Here is a 17,489-nt window from a genome sequence, read left to right on the forward strand (position 1 = left end):
TGCCATCGGTGTGTAGCACAGAGAAGGTCCAGGAGTTAGTCCCACAGCCTCAGGACAGCTGAGATGAGAGGCTAGAATTACATATAACTCATTGTCTTTGCTTTACTGAAAACCGTTTGCATATCAATGAAAGCCTTTGTTTTTTGAAGACATCTCACAGTTTATTCCTGGGCCTTCCAAACCACCTCTCAGCTGGAAACACTGAATGATTTCCAAGACCAGCCCGAGTTACAGATCGATGGCAGCTGTTCAGACAAACCACATGCAGGCAGTTTGCAAATCTCACAGCCATTTTCCTTCCATGAGATCACCGAAGCCTTTGTGCTCCCCCTCTCCCCACCTGGGCACCAGCCCTGGGAAAGGGCTCTGCTGGAAGCCCCAGCAAAGCGCCGCACTGGGGCCATCCTCCCCGGGCACCCGCTGGCCCCCAGGTCTGTACAAGCCCTGCAGCCCTGGAGCGCAGCCGGAGCAGCCGCTCGTTCCCTGCACGCCCAGGGACATCACAGGTCACCACCAAGCCAAGCTCCTCGCTGTCACCCAGCACCCTCGCCTGTGGCTTTGGTGCGTGCCGGGTGCCAGCCCGTCCCGCTTCCCGGAGCCGGGGCTCCTGCTCCTCCAGCTCCCCGTGCTTCTGGTAAGCCTCATCATCTGACCTGTTTTCCTTCCCCTGATCCAAGCGGATTTCTGCAGCCACTTGGAGCAAACCACAGCCTCTCAGTGCCTCTGCAGCACTTTACATCAGGTGTTTCCCTTTTTTCCCTGGAAAAGGATACATGGCAGAGACAGGTTCCCCCACCAAGGAAGGCTTCTCCCCCCTTCGTGCATCCACAGCAGAAGCCCAGACTTCTCCCTCTTTAATCGTGGTTTGATTTATGACATCTCTAGTTCAGAGCAGTAAAACCAATTAGCACTGGTGAAAGCAGAGAGCAGGGCTCAGCCAGCATTGGTCTGGAGGCAGACGGCAGGGTCCCATCATCCCCCCCCAGCTCCTGGGGGACCTGAGACCTCGGCCTCTTCCCTGGGGGAAGAGTGATCCCAAAACGCACATAGGCAGCCAGTGGAAGGTACTCCCAGTTTTAAGAGGCCCGTGATAAGAATAGGTTTGTTTGCTATTTTATCTAAGGGAATTGAGTTTGTCTTCCTCCGCTTTTTAGAGTTAAAATTGCCTTATGTTAAATTCCAATTAATGAGACTTGGTTGCTCAAAAGAGAAGGTAAAAGCTCTACAAGATTAACCCAAACCCCAGTAATAAGATATTACAGAAATACAAGCATCTCATTCTTCAGATCAGAGGGTTTTAATAATAATGGCAAAAATCAATATGAAACTAAATTAAATCTGCTGTTTATATTCATCAGGTAATTTGACAGAGAGCCTGCCAATTCAGGTCTCTATTGCTATGATAAGTAAATACAAACATTACTTTTCAGATCACAAAGTTTTAATGGAAATGATCAAGAGCAAATGCAATCAAAACTACCTTTCACACCAAGCAAATTCCAATTAAATTAGGCCAGATTATTCAATAAGGAAGCCTACAAAAAAAAAAAAAATCAAACTCTTTATTGATGTCATGGTACAGAAACACAAACTTGCTGCTTTCCAGATCACAGCATTTCAATGCAGGGGAAGAATTAAGACTTCAATAAAACTGATTTCATTTAAATTCCGCTGGAAGTGAACACAGTAATTCCTCCTCCCCCCGACTTCTTGTTCGACTGTCCCGCAGCAGCCTTCAGCATTGCTCTCCTCCCTGGCTGCGACTCCTCAAGAAGCTCGTTATTTTACTGTGGGGGGAAAAAAGTTCTTAGTATCTGTAACAAGACAAGTTTGGCAAGGAAAGGAGCCACACTGGAAAAAAAAAAAAAATGTTGTAGTGATGAACACTCCTGCTACCATGTAAGAAATCATTTCCCCATAGGCTGGATGGCTGCCGACGCACCTGGAACCCTCTGTGCTCTCCAGGTGACCGACCCGCTTCGTCCCCAGGAGGAAAACTCAGGGTTTACGGCAAGGGCTTGGGTTAGATGGTTCCACCGAGGCAGATGGGCACACCAGAAGACTTTAAATCCTCAGTGCGACCGACTTACCTGCAGCTGCTAAGAGGCAGAGGTATACAAAATATTTTATTAAAGCTGGAAAAAGCAGAACTCCTGACATTTTATTCCTGGGGAAGATTTGTCACGTCCCATTTTCAGTGGGTCGCTGCATTGAGATTCAAGCTTATTTATCCACCTCCTCCGATGAGGCACCGGCGTCTCCAGGCTGTCTCAGCACAGAGTACCCAGCCCTGAGAATTTTGTTCTCTTTTTAGAAGACTTTGCTGACACCAGGGAGTTTCCGTGCGGATTCCCAGCCTGACAATACAGCGGTGCAGGAGGGAGGCTCTCCGGGGAGCCTGGGCATCCGCCATGCAGGCGGGGATGAGTCCTGCTCCAGCAGGTCCCTGCATCCTCTGGGATGGGGGTCTGAGCTTCCAAACTGAAACATAAAATCCCCAAAGGCTCCATAAATTCCAATTAGCCTTGTTATCACACAATTTATTATCGTCCTGCTGTATTTCTACTGTCAGGTGATGTTATATGAGAACAGGAGACTCATGAAAGCTTTGAGAGCAGAATTTAGGATGAAGGTCCCTCAGGCGCTGTGAAAGGGATAAGGCAGTTTTGGCAGAGGGGGAAAAGCCGAGTGACCCAAGGTGGTGAAGCTGCCGACCCCCCTTCCACAGCAGGGAGAGGCGAGGGTAAAAGCCTGCAAGAAATCTGCACCAAGCCCAAGTTATCTGGTCTGCAAAACGCTGCCTGCAACAACCTGCAGAAAGGTCACATACCCCAAGCTGCAGCACTCCAAAAGCACTTCAGCAGGAGCAGACAAGGAATAAAGATGTGTGGTTGCAATCAAATTACCCCTTAAAAGAAATAACAGTAAATTCTGAACTTCCCAATTACAGGGGACAGGCAAACCTTGGAAACCATTAAGAGCTGCTGCTTCTGTTGATGAATTATCCAGAGTGCACAGAGCTATTTGCTGAGCTTCACTGTATTACACTAATTATAAATTAATATATTGCTCATTACACAGTGAAGCTGTGCAGCCAACTAATGCACTTCTGCAAAGAGCCTATTTTAAAACATCCTCTGGTACTTTTATGATCTAGGTGTTTAATTTACTTCTGTTCTGGCTTAAATGCCACCAACATGTCATTCTTTCACAAAGAAATATCCCTGGCTTCATCCCACCTCCTTTGGGGCCCAGCAACATAGTTTCATCATTCGGCTTAGAAAGGCTTTTTTAATGCTAAGCAGTTGCACAAGAAGTTAAGCAAAATAGCATAATTTAAGCCTGATTCCTGTGTGACTGGTTTTTAAATCAGTGTTTATCACGGTGGCGGGCTGGCCCCAGTGCCAGTGCTCCCCATGCACAGCCCCTTCTTCCTCAGGCACACGTGGTGCTGCCCAGGTGAGCTCAGCTCCTCTTGCCCTGCAGAGACCAGCAAAAGGGCTGCTCTTCTCAAAGAAGAACGGTGGTGTTTTGGGGGTTTTTTGTTTGTTTGTTTTCAAGGAATTAAATCTCCACTCCTTTGAAACAAAGCTTTTAATTTAAAAAGGGCTTTGGAAAATTGATCCCTAGTCGCCCCCTAGAAATTAAAAGGGTTTTCATTTTCATTACCATTTTCACATAGCTTTGTTCAGAAACAGAAAAGATGTCATAACCTTACATCCCCTCTATTCTGCATAGGCAAACCCTCAGGGATTGGGGAGGGAGGGGAGGACCTGAGAGTTTATCCTCTCCCTGGAGCTGTGGGCAGGGAGGCACCCAGCTGAAGATGTGAAGGAAACACCGGTGTCCAGGTCCAGCAGAAACCCTCAAATGATGCTGAGCTACAGAGAAACCTTGGGTTTGGATCAGCCTGAGCAATCCCAACAGCTCTGGAGGCTGCAGGAGAAAGTCCGCCCCACTGGAGGGCAGTTACTGCAATTTCATTTTGCTAAAAAGAGCTCGGTGCAGCCTGGGGGTGGAGAAGCATCTCCAGAGTTGAGTTTGGAAGCAGAAAGCTGGTGGCTTTGGTAGGAATCACACAGGGCAGCAGGTCTGCCAGTAAAGCATCAAAGGCTCACCTGAAGCTATTCCCATGGAGGGTGAGTACCTGGCCCTGCGCTCAGGCAGGGAGGGACGCACGCCTTGGGTGAGATGGAGGGGCAGGGACGGTACGGGCGTACCAGCCAGGAAGGGTGGGGAGGGCAAAGGGCAGAGCCCCCGACATCTGCAGTGGCCATTTACTGGCATTTGCCTCCCCAGGCTGACAGTCTGACTCAGTCCGTAACCGCGTCCCCAGGCACGCGCACAGGTCTCGTGCCGGGCAGCCTCGCGGAGGGGAACACCAGACCCGCAGACTTCACACCGAACTGGCAGGCAGGATGAATAGGAGGAAATGTAGCCCTCGTTCTTGGAAAACAGTTATTAGCATTGCATTGTTTCAGGGAGCATTCTTGCAGAGTGTTTTTATGTCAGACCATTCTTTCTGTACAGCGCTTAGCGTAACGGAAACAACAAATATGAAACAGGATCAGCCTTACCCAGAAGTCATTTTGGAAACTGCTGTTTCCTTCTTTCAGAGGAAAGCATCCTGGTGACTCAGCAGTATGGGGCAGATTGGCAGCCCTACAGAGGAGAGAAACATTCCCCAGGGAATCCGGTGATTTTTCAACCTTAATAACACAAAGGATATTGCAGTCATAATATTTGAGACCCCCCTGCGTGACCAGCAGCAGGACAGAGATGCCATAAGGAGGAAGGCATCTGGAGCAAAGGACCCGGGGCTGCTGGAGAGGGACGGGAGGGGTGCTGGCCTCCAGGCTGGCGTGGGTGCTCCCAGTGGGCCCTGGCCCACTGCTCCCCTGCCCACCACAGCTCCTGGCCATGCTGGGGCAGCCCCAAGGCTTCCAGTTGCCCTGGCCCCTCGGGGGTCCCAGCTGCCAGAGCGCACACACACAGCCAGAAGGCACTGAAGGGCTGTAGGGAAAAAGATAGGGAGCCAGCACCAGAAATATATGAAGCTGCATAACCTGTGCGTGTACCAGGGCTACAAACCCAGCCAAACCACGGGGCTCCCTGGCCCCCGACTGTGGTAAACCCCAGAGCAGCTCAGCTGCACCAAGCTGAAAGAACCAGGGAATTCCAAAATAATTTGTACGTGACTATTTCCGAGGCAGCTGGACTTTCCCCCCTGCTGCCCCTCACAGGAGAGGCCACTGTCGGTCGGCCACCCGCAGCCCTCTCCGCGGCAGCGTCCTCACCCGGGGCGGCCCGGGCGCAGGCGGCGGCGGGACGCGCCCTCGGGGCGGGCCGGGCTCCCGGGGCCGTAGCACAGCCTGTGTCGCCATCCAGCGCCTCCTCAGCTCCCTGCAGCCCCCCCACTGTCCCCTGGCCACCTAGGCCGCCCTCCTGCCGCGGCGGGAGCGGCCGCTGCGCACCCCCGGGCAGAGCCTGACCCCAGGACCAAGGGGTAGCAGAGGGCGGTGGTGCTGGAGGAGCAGCGAGGGGCTGGGGGCGGCTGTGGCTCACCCCGAGATACAAGAACACAGAGCTCCTGCTGGGGAAGGGGACACAGGTCCTGTGAGGAGGCAGAGGAACAAAAGCTCTGAGCAGGGGGATGATCTTACCTGGGCAGCTTGGTGCTGGCAGCATAGCAACTCGTAGGGGAGCTCAGGGATCACTACAATCAACGATAAGATGCTATGATAAAATCTGACCCACTAACACAAGATGCAATGAAAAAACATACATAAATCTGCTAACAAACCTGCCTGCATTTTATTTAGGTTTCTAATGCAAAGAGCTACAGGTCAGAACATCTTCCAGCCCTCTCTCAAGCTTGTAGCACCTATAATGGGGGAGCAGGGCCATATTTATCAGGGAACACTGTAATTGGAGCCGCGCAACAGCTGGGGCACCCAGGTGAGCAGTGGGTGCAAAGCAAGGCAGGACGTGAAGCAGCAGCTTCAAATAGGGGTGGGCGAGCAGAAAGCAGAGTGGGAAAGGGGATGTGGGAGTGTGAGGACCTTAAAAAGTCAGGCTGTTGAATAGCTTAAAGGTAGGGATTAGAAGGTGAGAATATAGGGGGGACTGAATAACTTCTATAAAGTGATCTGAATAGTCCGGTGCAGTTAGAAGAGCTCTGCCTGAGGAAGGTGGCAGCTAAAGCGTGGAGGGCTTTACAGAGCTGGCAGCGAGAGCCCTGCTTCTGCTCTGACCTTGCAGCGCAAAGCCCTGCCTGGAAAGGAGTGAATGGTTCCTCTGGGGAGCTGAGAGCACTGGGGCACACAAGGCTGAGGAAATAGCCTCAATTTTACTTTACAGTAGGCGAATACTGTGTTTATTCAGCAGGTTTTTTGTTGTCATAGGAACTCGGAGGCAGGGAGGTGCTGAGGTCGGGCTGTGCGAGCGGTGCTGTTTAAACCGCCAGATCTTCCCCTCCCAGCCCGTGGGAATGTGCTGTTCTGGGTCAGCTAAATCCGCATCCTGAGCAGTGCCGGAGTACAGCAGCCGGGGTGGAAGGGAGAGATCCGGCTCTCGGTCCTCTCACGTTAACTCCTTGCTCCTCCGCTGCCTGGCTCTTTATTAATAGCCCGGCATGGCTGCGGGTGGGTTGGGTTTCACGATGAGCGCAGGGAGAGTGACAAAGCGCCTGACACTGGAAGGGGATGTCGCATCGGAGTAGGTGGCTCTGCTGGAGCCCTGCGAAGATCCAGCCAGGACACCCATCTGCCGGCAAAGCACAGGACGGGGAAGAGCCACGCGTGGGCAGGGCGAGCCTGTCTCTCCCACAGCCCCATCTCGCCGCTGCCCCTCTGCCTCCCGCAGCCGGTAAAAGACTTTCCCAGGGCGGCTTCTCTCGGGCCGCCGCGCTGCGCGGCTCCGGCTCAGCCCCCGGGGCCGGGCTGGCAGCTCCCGGCCGCGTTTCGGGTGACTCCCCTCGGAGGGGGGCTCTCCCTGGGCCGGGAGACACCGGGAGCCGTCCCGCCTCGCCTACCGAGCACCCGCGGGGCGATGCGCTGAGCGGCGGCTCCCTCCCCGCCGGGGCGGGCCGCGGGGCGGGGCGGCGGGCACGGCCGGGCTGGGCTGGGCTCGGCTGGGCTCGGCTCAGCTGGGCCGGGCTCGGCATGCTGCTGCGGGTGCGCGCCGCCGTGGCGCAGCTGGTGGCGGGGCTGGGGGCGGGCGGGCAGCCCCCCGCGGAGCCCCGCGGCGGGGACGGGGGGTCGGCGGCCGCCTCCTCCTTCTGCCGGCCGGCCTTCCTCCAGCTGACACCCGAGGAGCTCCGCCGAGCCGACGACCACGCCGGCCGGGCGGTGCAGAGCCCCCGCGACGGCCGCCGCCGCCTGCCCTGGAGCACGGGCTACGCCGAGTGAGCGGGGCCGGGGTCGGGAGCGGGGTCTGGGGTGCCCTCGGGGCCGGGGTTCCCCGCAGCTGGACGCGCTCCGGTCAGGGGCTTTGCAGCCCGGGGAGGGTGGGACTGGCAGCGCTCGGCACCGGAGCAGGATCCTTCGGGACTAAAGTGGGTCGCAGCCAGCCGGTTTCTTCCGAAGTAGCAGATGGGAAGCTTGCTCTTTAAATGCCTGCTGATGGGAAAGCCGTCAGCGTGGGTTTATGCTCTTACCCGTCCCCGAGGCTTTCAAGCTCTCCTGTCTTTTTTGTTTTCTGCGCTTATCTGCTCGGTACCCGCTGTCACTGATGGGGAACTGACACCGGGGGGTGAAGGAACCGCTGCGGCTCTGCAGGACTCAGGGGGAGGAGGGAATTGAAGCTGTCTTGGGAGTGGGACCTGATTTCGACTTCCCCTTCAAGGGCCTGATTCTCTTCTCCTTTTACTCACTGCTAGTTTCACCCTTAACTGAAGGCAGGTGGGGAAGGTCAGGCTTTGCAGGCCACCTTTGCTGCTCAGTGCTGTCAGTCTGCCCCCCATCCCTTGCTCAAGGTGATCTTCCTATATCCTAGGGAGATTTTTGAGATGTTAATTTGCTCCGGGAGATACTGAGGTAGGAGTACACAGAGCAAAAACCACCCAGAGCAAAAACCACCCTCTGCTCAGCAGCAGGACTTCTCTTCTACCTCCCGAAATGTCTTTCTGCAAACCACTTGAGAAGTCCGTGCCCAAAGAGCTCATCCTGTTGTGCATGTTTACTGCTTCCTCCTGTAGGCAGGTTTTGCAATCTAGACCTGCAATCTGCTTTGCCAGCATAGGTTGTGAAAAGTTAGTCTGAATCTTTTTGCAAAAGTTCTGCTGGTTTCATCTTCATCGCCTTCTCTCCTCCTTCCCTGAGGCATCTGCTCCCTCTGAGAGGTGCTGGGTGTGATGGGACATGGATGAGGCTGTAATATATTTGCTGACTGTCCGTGAGTCCCGGCTGGGGGGGGGTGTTGAGGCTGGTGCAGGTTTTCAGGCAGTTGCTGTGCTTGGGGCAGTGCTAGGGACCTGCAGCAAAAAAATCCAGCTTTTTCTGGTTGCCTCCTTTGGTGGATGCCTGGACGGCTGCTCTCCCCTGGACCCAGCTGTGCTGGTGGGAGTGAGGACTGCCGCTGGCCCCGGATCAACGCCTGCAACTGGTCTGGGACGTCTCCTTGCCTGGCTGCTGCTGCCCCAGACAAGGCAGGAGCACTGCAGAGAGCATCCCTGGGGATGTGGGAGTCGGGGTGGGGGGGGGGTGGTGGGGAAGAGGTGCTGCGGGGTGGAGCATGGTGTGAAAGAAAGAGCCTTTATACGTTGTTTCCTCCTGACAGGGTGATAAATGCGGGGAAGAGCCAGCACAACGAGGACCAGGCATGCTGCGAGGTGGTGTTTGTGGAGAGGAGGCCCAGCCCGAGGGGCCGGCCACCATCCAGGGAAGATGGCGGGGAGCTGGACGGGGTGAGAGCCGGGGCGGCGCGCGCAGGCGGAGACACAACAGGGAGGGTGCCCAGCGGCAGGACGCGAGATGGGGCACGTGGTGGTGCGTGCGCACCGGGATTCCCTCGGGTCCCAGACCAGCTGCCCCTGCTCCCTGCCAGCTCCTGCCATCATCCTCACTGGCCTGCACCGGGGCTGGCTGGCCTGGGGAGGCCGCTGGCCCGCGTGCCCCAGTGGGCTGTAGAGGTGGCTGCCATGCTGGCCCTGTCATGCCTCCCCTTCAGGGGAGCCGGCTGCCGGAGGCGCGCTGCTGGCAGCATGAGGTTTCTGACGCAGGGCTGGGCTCGAGCCAGGGACCGGCTGTGTCCAGACACCCTTGATCAGCTGCCCGCATCGCTCCTGCCCGCGCTGGCCTGGGACCCGCGAGCCGGAGGCAAAGCCCCGTGTCGCTGTCCTCAGCTGGTGACCCCAGCTGCTCCGAATTCCCTGTCCCACCTGCTTCCTCACAGGCTTGCTAAACCTTCCTGTCTCTCCCTGCAGGGCAGGAAGGGGTTTTATTTCCACTACTGGGCCTTGTTTGATGGCCATGCAGGCAGCGGTGCTGCTGTCATGGCATCCAAGAGGCTTCACCTGCACATCTGCGAGCAGCTCCGGGACCTCGTGGACATCCTGCAGGACCCATCTCCGCCTCCCATCTGCCTCCCGCACGACCCAAGGGCCAGCCCTGTGGAGCCAGGCCGGGTGCCCCTCGCAGAGGATGATGGGGAGGTCCCCAATGATGCTGTGCCGCGGTTTCACCTGGAGAAAGCCGTCTCTCACGAGAGCCTGGTGATTGGTGCCATCGAGAACGCCTTTAAGCACATGGTGAGTTTGCCCCTGCCTGCAGGGATGCCCAGGTATCCCCCAGAAGCATCTCTGTCTGTGTCAGCGTTGGCTTGTCCCCTCTGGCAAAAGGCAGCTCTGCAGCAAGGAGGGGGCTGCAGCGAGGGCTCCTAGCAGGATGGTCTTGGAGAGGGTGCTGCGATGCTCTCCCATATTTGGGGGTTCAGGACACAGAGGCTTTGGGCTCTGGCCCTGTGTGGGTGCGGAGGGCTTCGTTGCACTTCATTCCAGCAGTCCCAGCTGCTCCCCTCCTGTCTTGCTCTTTCCTGCCCTCTCCACCGCCCCAGTGAAGCCGTGTCCCCAGCTGCCCCTGGGCTGGGGACCCTGTGCCCCCCCAGCCCTGCAGCCGCCCCTGGGCTGCGTGGAGAAAGGTGCCCGGGCCCCGGCTGGCTGCCGCTCCTCACCTGGAGCGGGGTCTCAGCTTGGCCAGCAGCCGAGGTGCTGCTGGAGCAGCCAGGCGCTATTTTGGGCTGCTTGCAGCTTTGCTTGCTGGCATGGGGCCGCCTGCCTGACCTGCCTGGAGCCGTGCTCTGTCTCCACAGGACGACCAGATCGAGCGGGAGCAAGCGTCCCAGCGCCTGTCTGGGGGCTGCTGCGCCCTGGCTGCCGTCTACCTCATGGGCAAGTTCTACGTGGCCAATGCCGGTGACAGCAGGTACAGCCCTACCGGGCAGCCCCCACCTTTTGCCCAGTAATCGGGGAGCACCCTGGTAGAGCAGGGCCGTGCTGGAGGCATGGCTGGCAAGGAGCACCTGGCTCCATCCCTGAAGCTGGGCTGTTTTGGAGAGGACAGAGGCAGCAGGACCAGGCAGAGCCACCCCCTGCCTGCCCGCACGCCCTGGGGACAGTGTGCCCTGCCGTGATCTCTGCGTTTGCCCGGTGCACAGAGGGGCTGCAGAATCACCTCCCAGAATCTGGGACTTGCTCCCTGCCTTCCCGGCAGTGTCCTGTCTGCTTCCCAGATGGCTCTGGATCACACCCCAGCCCTTGGTGCCAGCGCTGCCCTGGGCTGTGAGTTGGGGAGTGAAAATTGCCCTCAGCAAAGCTTTCAGAAATGTGCAAGAAGTCATTTTAGGGCACACTTCATACCAGTGAACTTTTTCAGAAGAAGGACATGCAAATCTATGTGCAGACAAGTCCCACAGGAGCTTGGAGCCCAAGGCTTTTGACTGATACCTGCATTTCCTTGGGTGCATTACTGTAATTGCGCCTGGGTGTGCTCGTACCCCCCAAGCAATGGCAGGAAGGCAAGTCTACCTTATGCTGAGGGTGAAGCTGGTTTGAATTGCCCTGTATTTGCTGCAGGGTTAGCTTGTCCTCAGCAGTGTCAGACCAGCAAATATAGGCTCTGGTAAATTGTCTGAGGCTGGAGGACGTGCTTCCAGCTCTGAGACAGAGGAGGAGAATCTTTGTGCCTCCACTTTTGGGTGCGGGGCCCCTCCATGGCAGCAGCGGCCAGGCACCAGCTGTGCAGGATGGCAGCGCGCGCAGGGTCCCAAGGCTGTAACCATGCCTCTGAGCAAGGGTCTGTGTTCCCTCCTCTGGCATCAGATGCTGCCAGAGTTTGGCCCAGCCAGGTCCTGTATCCCTAGAGGAGACCCGTGGCCCTAGGCAGGACAGCAGGTGGGACAGCTGGGCCACCAGTGTTGGAGATCCTCAGTTCCCTCCATGACATCCAGAAACATCTCATAATCAGACTTCTATTTTTTTAACACATCAAACAATCAGACCGGTCCCAGCAGCGACCTGCAGCGCTGGTGTGGGCCGGGCACTTGCACCCATGTCCTGCTGCTGGCGATTTCTGCCTGTCTCGTGCGTGGCTCCCCTCTAAAGGAGAGCTTGCCACCTTCGGGCTGCTCCTTTTCTAACCATATCCTATCCCTTGGTTTGCTCTGCTTCATTCCCCTCTGCCCCATGCTTCTCTTCCATTTTATCTTCCTCCCTGCCCCTGTCCTGCGGAGGAGGGAGGGAGGCCTGCCCTGCCCGCCCGGGGGCTGTGGGGCCAGGGGGGCTTAGCTGCAGCGGAGCCAGCAAGCAGCCCCCAGCTCGGGGCTGAGAAGAGGGCAGGCAGCAGAGGGGAAGGGGCTGCACCGCCTGGGCAGCTGTGCAGGGAACCAGCCCCGGAGAGCCAGGCTTAGCTCCCCTGCCATGTCTCCTCTCCTCCTCTCTAATCTCATCCTTCCATGTTTCATTGCAGGGCCATTATCATCCGTAATGGGGAAATCATTCCAATGTCCAGGGAGTTTACTCCAGAGACAGAGAGGCAGAGGCTGCAGTTTTTAGTAAGAAAGACCTTTCTTCTAACCTCATTCCTGCTGAACCACCTCCCAGCTCCTTCCCAGCCCCCCACGCTGCCTGCCAGGCCGCCTTCTTGGGGGGGTCCTCAGGGATGAGGGCAGCCCCACAGCTGGGACCTGCTGATGGCACTTGTCCATCCCAGCCAGCTCGCTGGGTTGGGGAGAGGCACTGGGATGTGGGGAGCTGCCCTGGCTCACTGATGTGGGGACATCTCGTGGCTGGCGGAGCCCTGGTTTGCTGCGGGGTCAGCATGAGGGGCCGTGCCTGCCAGCCTGGCCTGGCCAGCACCTGGGGATCCCAGGCTCTCGGCATGGGGCCGGTTTGGCACGGTTGCATGGAGCCAATTTGGTCCATCTTGTCCTGCTCCTGCCTGGGGAAAGGGGAGCATCGCCTGCCCGGGGTGGGTGCCCACCTGCCACTGCTGCAGGAGCACCGGGCTGGCTTGCGCAGTGACCGGGAGGAGCGCGGCTCTGCTCCCTCCACGCGTCGTGCTCCCTGGCACGGTCGAAGGAGCCGCAGCCCTCGCGCTGAGTCCTAGTTTCTTTCCCGGCTGCTCCCTGGGGAGGCAGGGAGCCGCTGTGTGCCAGCGGGTTTCTAGCTTTCTTCCTGAAAGCTCCCTCTCCTGCCTGGCCTGGACAAACCCCCATGTGCCACACAGGGAGGCTTTTTAAGGTTATAAAGACCTCTCTGACAGCAGCAGAGAGGAGGAGGCGTTTGTGTTGGAGGAGGTCTTGCTGGATGCGATTTCCCGGCTTGCAATGTGCTTGGAAAAACACTGAGGCATTTTTGCTTGAATCTATTTTTGAATGACCGAGAGGAGGAAACTGCTGTGAGTGGGATCCTCTCCAGCCGGCTGCGATGGGCAGGGTGCAGGCAGGGGGCCAGGCACACACTTGCTCCCCTGCACCGTGTCCAGACCGTGGTCAGCTCCCCCCCGGAGCAGGACAGGGCTCTCCATGCCTCTGCACCAAACCCTCCCATGTTCCCAAGGGCTCTCCTCCTTTCTTTCAGCTCTTTCTTCCTCCATCTGCATTTTTCCAGTGCTGTCCCTATTCCTGGTCCCCTGCATGCTGTGCTCCAGGAGGCCCTGGGGCTGTCGTGCTGCCCCGGGCAGGGGCCCTGTGCTGCTTCTCGTCCCTCATCACGGCCGCTGTCGGGACACAGTTTCTGAAAAGACCCATCAGCTCTTTTCCTCGGGCGAGTGCTGTGCCCTGTGCTGAGCCTGGGGTCCTGGGAAGTTTGTGGCTCTGACTCCTCCTGGGCAAATTCCAGCTTCTGGAATTTGTTGGGTTTTGATCCCTTTTGGAGATCCTTATTTCCCAAAACTCTCCATGCAAAAGCTTCACCTGCTTGCTGGGTGTTAGCGTGGCTGTCCCCAGCTCTTGTCTCCCCTCTTGGTGTAGCACAGACGGGTGATTTGAAGCTGCTTTACCACCAGCAGTTCGAGTTGCAGCAGAGCAGCTTGATGTTATCCCCACCACAAAACGCCACAGCTGAGTCCCAGCAGGCTGGTGGGTCGCGGTGGCGGTGCCCGGTGAGGTGCTGCAGGCGGTGCCGGCTGGCGGGACAGGCGATGCTGTGTGGATCCTGCTCTCCTGGCCCCGCAGCTGAGCCACCGCTTCATCCCGCAGGCGTTCCTGAGGCCCGAGCTGCTGGGGAAGGAGTTTACCCACCTCGAGTTCCCCCGCAGGATCCAGCCCAAGGAGCTGGGGAAGAAGATGCTGTACAGAGACCAAAACATGAACGGCTGGTAACCCCCCAACCCATGGGAGGCTCTGTGCCGAGGAGCAGCGCTGGGGTCCCGCTGCACATGGCTGCCCGGCTCCAGCATCCCTTCTGCGGGACAGGGGCTGTGGCATGCTGGGTACCCGGGTCTCGAAGGGGCCTCATCCTGGGGGATGCTGTGTCCCAAGCGGGCAGGGGAGGTGCTGGAAGCCTTCGCCTGCTGACATGTTGTCTCTGGCTTATTTTAACCAGGGCTTACAAAAAGATAGAAGAGGATGACCTGAAGTTTCCACTTATCTATGGGGAAGGCAAAAAGGTGAAGTGCTGTGGCAGGAACTGTGCGGGCTCGCTTCCCGCCAGCCCTCGCTGAATCGGGGGTTTCCAGCCTGTTCTTGCTCATGCTGTTGCTGCTGCAATGCCACCAATTCTCAGCTGGGAATGGAAGTGGAGATGAAGTGGCTTAAAGTCTTATTTTGGTTTTGTCGTCCCCCAGGCTCGGGTGATGGCTACGATTGGGGTCACGCGGGGCCTGGGAGACCATGACCTCAAGGTGTTCAGCTCCAACATCCACATCAAGCCTTTCCTGTCCTGCTTCCCAGAGGTGAGCCTGGCTGCCGGCCGCTCCGTGCCCAGGGGTTTCTGCAACGGCCGGAGATGGTCAGGGTGACCAGATCCCTGGTGTGCCCAGCACAGCGGCTCAGGGCAGTGCCAGTGCTCGCCTGGGCTCTCTGGGAGCTTCATCTGCCTCTCTGCCCCTCACCCTTGCATCTTGCCCCATTGCTTGCCAGGTCAGGGTTTACGACCTCACGCAGTACGAGCACTGCCCTGACGATGTTCTGGTCTTGGGCACCGACGGGCTCTGGGATGTCACCAATGACAAGGAGGTGGCTGGCGTGGTGATGGAGGTGCTGACGAGTTATGAGCCCAATGACCCATGCAGGTGAGCTGAGTGGGCAGCGGGACGAGCCTGTCCTGCTCTATAACATCGTCCTTGCTCCTTAGAGCGGCGTTGTGGCCACACGTCCCTCTGGCCTTGGGACTGGTGCTGTCGTTCCACAGCATACAATGCTCCCATGGATGTGCATATCTGAGCTCTCTCTCCTCTCCAAAGGACTCTCTTCTGCTCCTCCAGCTTCTTCCTTGCCAGGGGCTGCAGTGTGCTGCATCAGGGAGTCTGCGGGCTCTGGGGCTGCTGCTGAGCTGCTGTGCTTTGCCCCCAGGTACACCATGGTGGCCCAGGAGCTGGTGGTGCGGTCCAGGGGGGTGCTGAAGGAGCGGGGCTGGCGGCTGGCCAACGACAAGCTGGGCTCTGGCGATGACATTTCTGTCTTTGTGATACCTCTGGGCGGCCCAGGCAACTACACATGATACCTAAAGACCCCAGGGCAGAGGGGCTCGCCTTGTCTGGATGGAGAGGAGCAGGACACGGGTGCTGCCTTGGGGCCACCTCTCCCCTGAGCACTTGTTTCCTGAGCCGACTGCAAGAAGAGTGAGAAACCTGGAGCCTCTGTTTGTGCCCCTGCCCAGAGCATCGCCCTCCACCTGCTGCATCCCAGCCCTGGGTGGAGATGGAAGGGCCTTGGATAGAGAGCAGGGACTGGGGTCGCGGGATGTTTTTTCATGCTGCCACTTTCTTGATTGCTGTGAAAAGCCTAAATCCTCCCTGGCTTCTCGGTGCGTCCTTTGCACCTCGCCCTGGGCCTGGGTGCACTGGTTCCAGCAGCGTGCGATGGCCATTGGGCTGGTGGGGCACTTGTACCTGGAGAAGCGTGTGCTTGCTGCTGCAGTCATCTCCTCTCCCCCCACCCTGTGACACTTGCACTGGTGACACCGAAGCTGCTGTTGGGGCTGGGCACTGGGGCTGGGATGGGCCGTGGCCTGGGGTGAAGCCCTGCCGGCAGCTGGGTGATGCTCAGCCCGGTAGAAGTCTGGTTGTGGGTGGTGTGGTGGTGGGCAAGCCCCACAACTGACATCCCAGCTTTGTGCTTGCCCTCTCCGGCCCCTCACGCCTTTGTCCCAGCCACGTACCTTGTCTTAGTCTCCGGTTTGGGAGGATGGGGCAGCGCTGGGCCACTGCGGCGCGCCGAGAGCCCCGGGAAGGAATGGGCTATTGCACTTGCACTGGCTGTGCCCTGGGTTCTGCCCCCACCCCTCTTCATGCCTTGGATCACTGCTGTGTTTCTGGAGCCAATTATTTGTTATTAACTGGGGAGCTGAGCTGGAAAATGTCTAAATCCTTTCTTGTTGTATGGAGTCTGTATGAATATACGTCTGTATTTTTGAGTGGTTTTCAGTTGGCCACCGCTGAGCAGCAGTTGCGCACAGAGCAGCCCTATTCAGCCAAGCTTAACAGCTTAAGCGTGCTGCATGGATCTGCTTAGCTGAGGCCTGGAAACCCACAAGGAAAGCAGCTTGGTTGTGACTGGAGGCGGGGAAAGACAACACCCTCCTTTTTCTTAATAACCTCAGAGTTGGTGCTAAGCAGAGCTGTAGCAGCAGTTGATCTCTGCACAGTATCTTATTTTGCACCACGCGTACCTCTGACCTGGAGGATGTGTTTCCTGGACCTCTACAGAGCATTGCATCCTCCCAAAATGTGAGGGATGATCCTGCCCTGGCAGCGTGGTGATGGGCAAAGCTGGGCCACGGTCCCTTGTTTTGGAAAGGCTTTGTGGCACCGGGGGTTTGTGTCTTGCTGTTGCTGGGTGCAGCCAGCTCTTGTCAGGTGTCACCTCTGGTGAATGTTGTTTGTCTCTTGTAATCAGTGAGATGTAAATAAACTGGATGCACTTAATGGGAAGTGAAAGTTATCCAGCAAGGTTTTAACCTATTGACATCTTCTGTGCTGAAGGGAGCAGGGAGTGATACTGGGGCCGGGAGCCTGTCCTGGCGTAGCACTCTGTGTTTAAATAAAGGTTTTGCCACTTGCAATCCCATTTCAAAGTCTTTCTTGGCAGAGCTCCTGCAAAGAAGACTTACCTAAAAGCCAATTAGCTCTGACTAATTTATGTAATTAATGGGAGCAAATAGGCCCAGAGTGAGCCATGTGAGCTGCTGTCCCTCTGCCCTTGGCGCTGGCCAGACCTTGTGGAGCATCCCTCCGGTGCCCACAGGGAGTGGGAACCGCTGCTGTGCGGCCCGTCTCTGCACGGGGGCTGCTGGCTGCGTTTGCCCGGGGCTGGCACAGGGGCATGGCACTCTGGGGCGGGCAATGGCCAGCCAGGCTGCGGGGTGGGTCGTAACCCAAAACAGGACCTGGAAGGTCCCATGAAGATGGGCTTGGATGAGGATGGAAAACCAGCAGGCAGCAGCCTGGGCTGCCCTCCTTGCCTCCTCCCTGCCTGCTCCCCACTGCAGGCAGCATCAGGACACAGACGGGGAGTGGAGGGGAGGAAAGGCTGATGGTTTCCCTGCTCGTGGGGTCGGGTCCCTCCTTCAGGGAGTGGGGTGGGCTGTGGATGGAGGCACAGCTCTGCAGGCTGTAGCTTCCAGGGCTGTGGCTGTGCCGGAGAGGCAGGACATCTCTCTGGGAGCTCAAGCAAGCCAGCAGCAGCTCCCCCCTGCCTCTAGGGTGGGCTGCCAACTGTCACATGTCCCCTGACTGCCACCGTTCCCCCCGGTGCTCCTGATGCTCACACACGTTGTCTCCACACCCCACAACTTGTTGGCGCAGCCCTGTTCCCCCAGCGCAGTGCTCTTC

The 17,489-nt window shown here is 57.6% G+C and overlaps 1 protein-coding gene and 1 long non-coding RNA gene across 5 annotated transcripts; one reads left to right on the plus strand and one right to left on the minus strand.

Annotated features, from left to right (window-relative positions):
- Positions 1 to 1,548: 1,548 nt before the first annotated feature.
- On the minus strand, positions 1,549 to 5,867 carry LOC148055251 (uncharacterized). Its single transcript, XR_015705770.1, has 4 exons — positions 5,804 to 5,867; positions 5,664 to 5,716; positions 4,578 to 4,662; positions 1,549 to 1,787 (listed from the first exon to the last, which is right to left on the minus strand). It is a non-coding gene; the product is annotated as an uncharacterized LOC148055251 (long non-coding RNA).
- Positions 5,868 to 7,120: 1,253 nt separating this feature from the next.
- Positions 7,121 to 15,451, plus strand: PPM1J (protein phosphatase, Mg2+/Mn2+ dependent 1J). Of its 4 annotated transcripts, none has more exons than XM_087762299.1 (10): positions 7,121 to 7,405; positions 8,779 to 8,905; positions 9,425 to 9,748; positions 10,309 to 10,421; positions 11,964 to 12,048; positions 13,696 to 13,814; positions 14,042 to 14,105; positions 14,283 to 14,390; positions 14,578 to 14,729; positions 15,010 to 15,451. In XM_087762299.1, the coding sequence occupies exons 1-10, from the start codon at positions 7,164 to 7,166 to the stop codon at positions 15,155 to 15,157; spliced, it is 1,482 nt and encodes a 493-aa protein (XP_087618425.1). In that variant the 5' UTR covers positions 7,121 to 7,163; the 3' UTR covers positions 15,158 to 15,451. The 4 variants fall into 4 exon arrangements, with proteins under 4 accessions (XP_087618425.1, XP_087618427.1, XP_087618426.1 ...); XM_087762298.1 differs by lacking the exon at positions 7,121 to 7,405 and adding an exon at positions 7,496 to 8,647; XM_087762301.1 differs by lacking the exons at positions 7,121 to 7,405; positions 14,578 to 14,729 and adding an exon at positions 7,488 to 8,647.
- Positions 15,452 to 17,489: the final 2,038 nt, after the last annotated feature.

This window comes from Nipponia nippon, unplaced genomic scaffold, assembly GCF_047370975.1.
Source record: "Nipponia nippon isolate SJK-2023a ecotype South Korea unplaced genomic scaffold, ASM4737097v1 scaffold_25, whole genome shotgun sequence".
Classification (NCBI taxonomy): Eukaryota; Metazoa; Chordata; class Aves; order Pelecaniformes; family Threskiornithidae; genus Nipponia; species Nipponia nippon.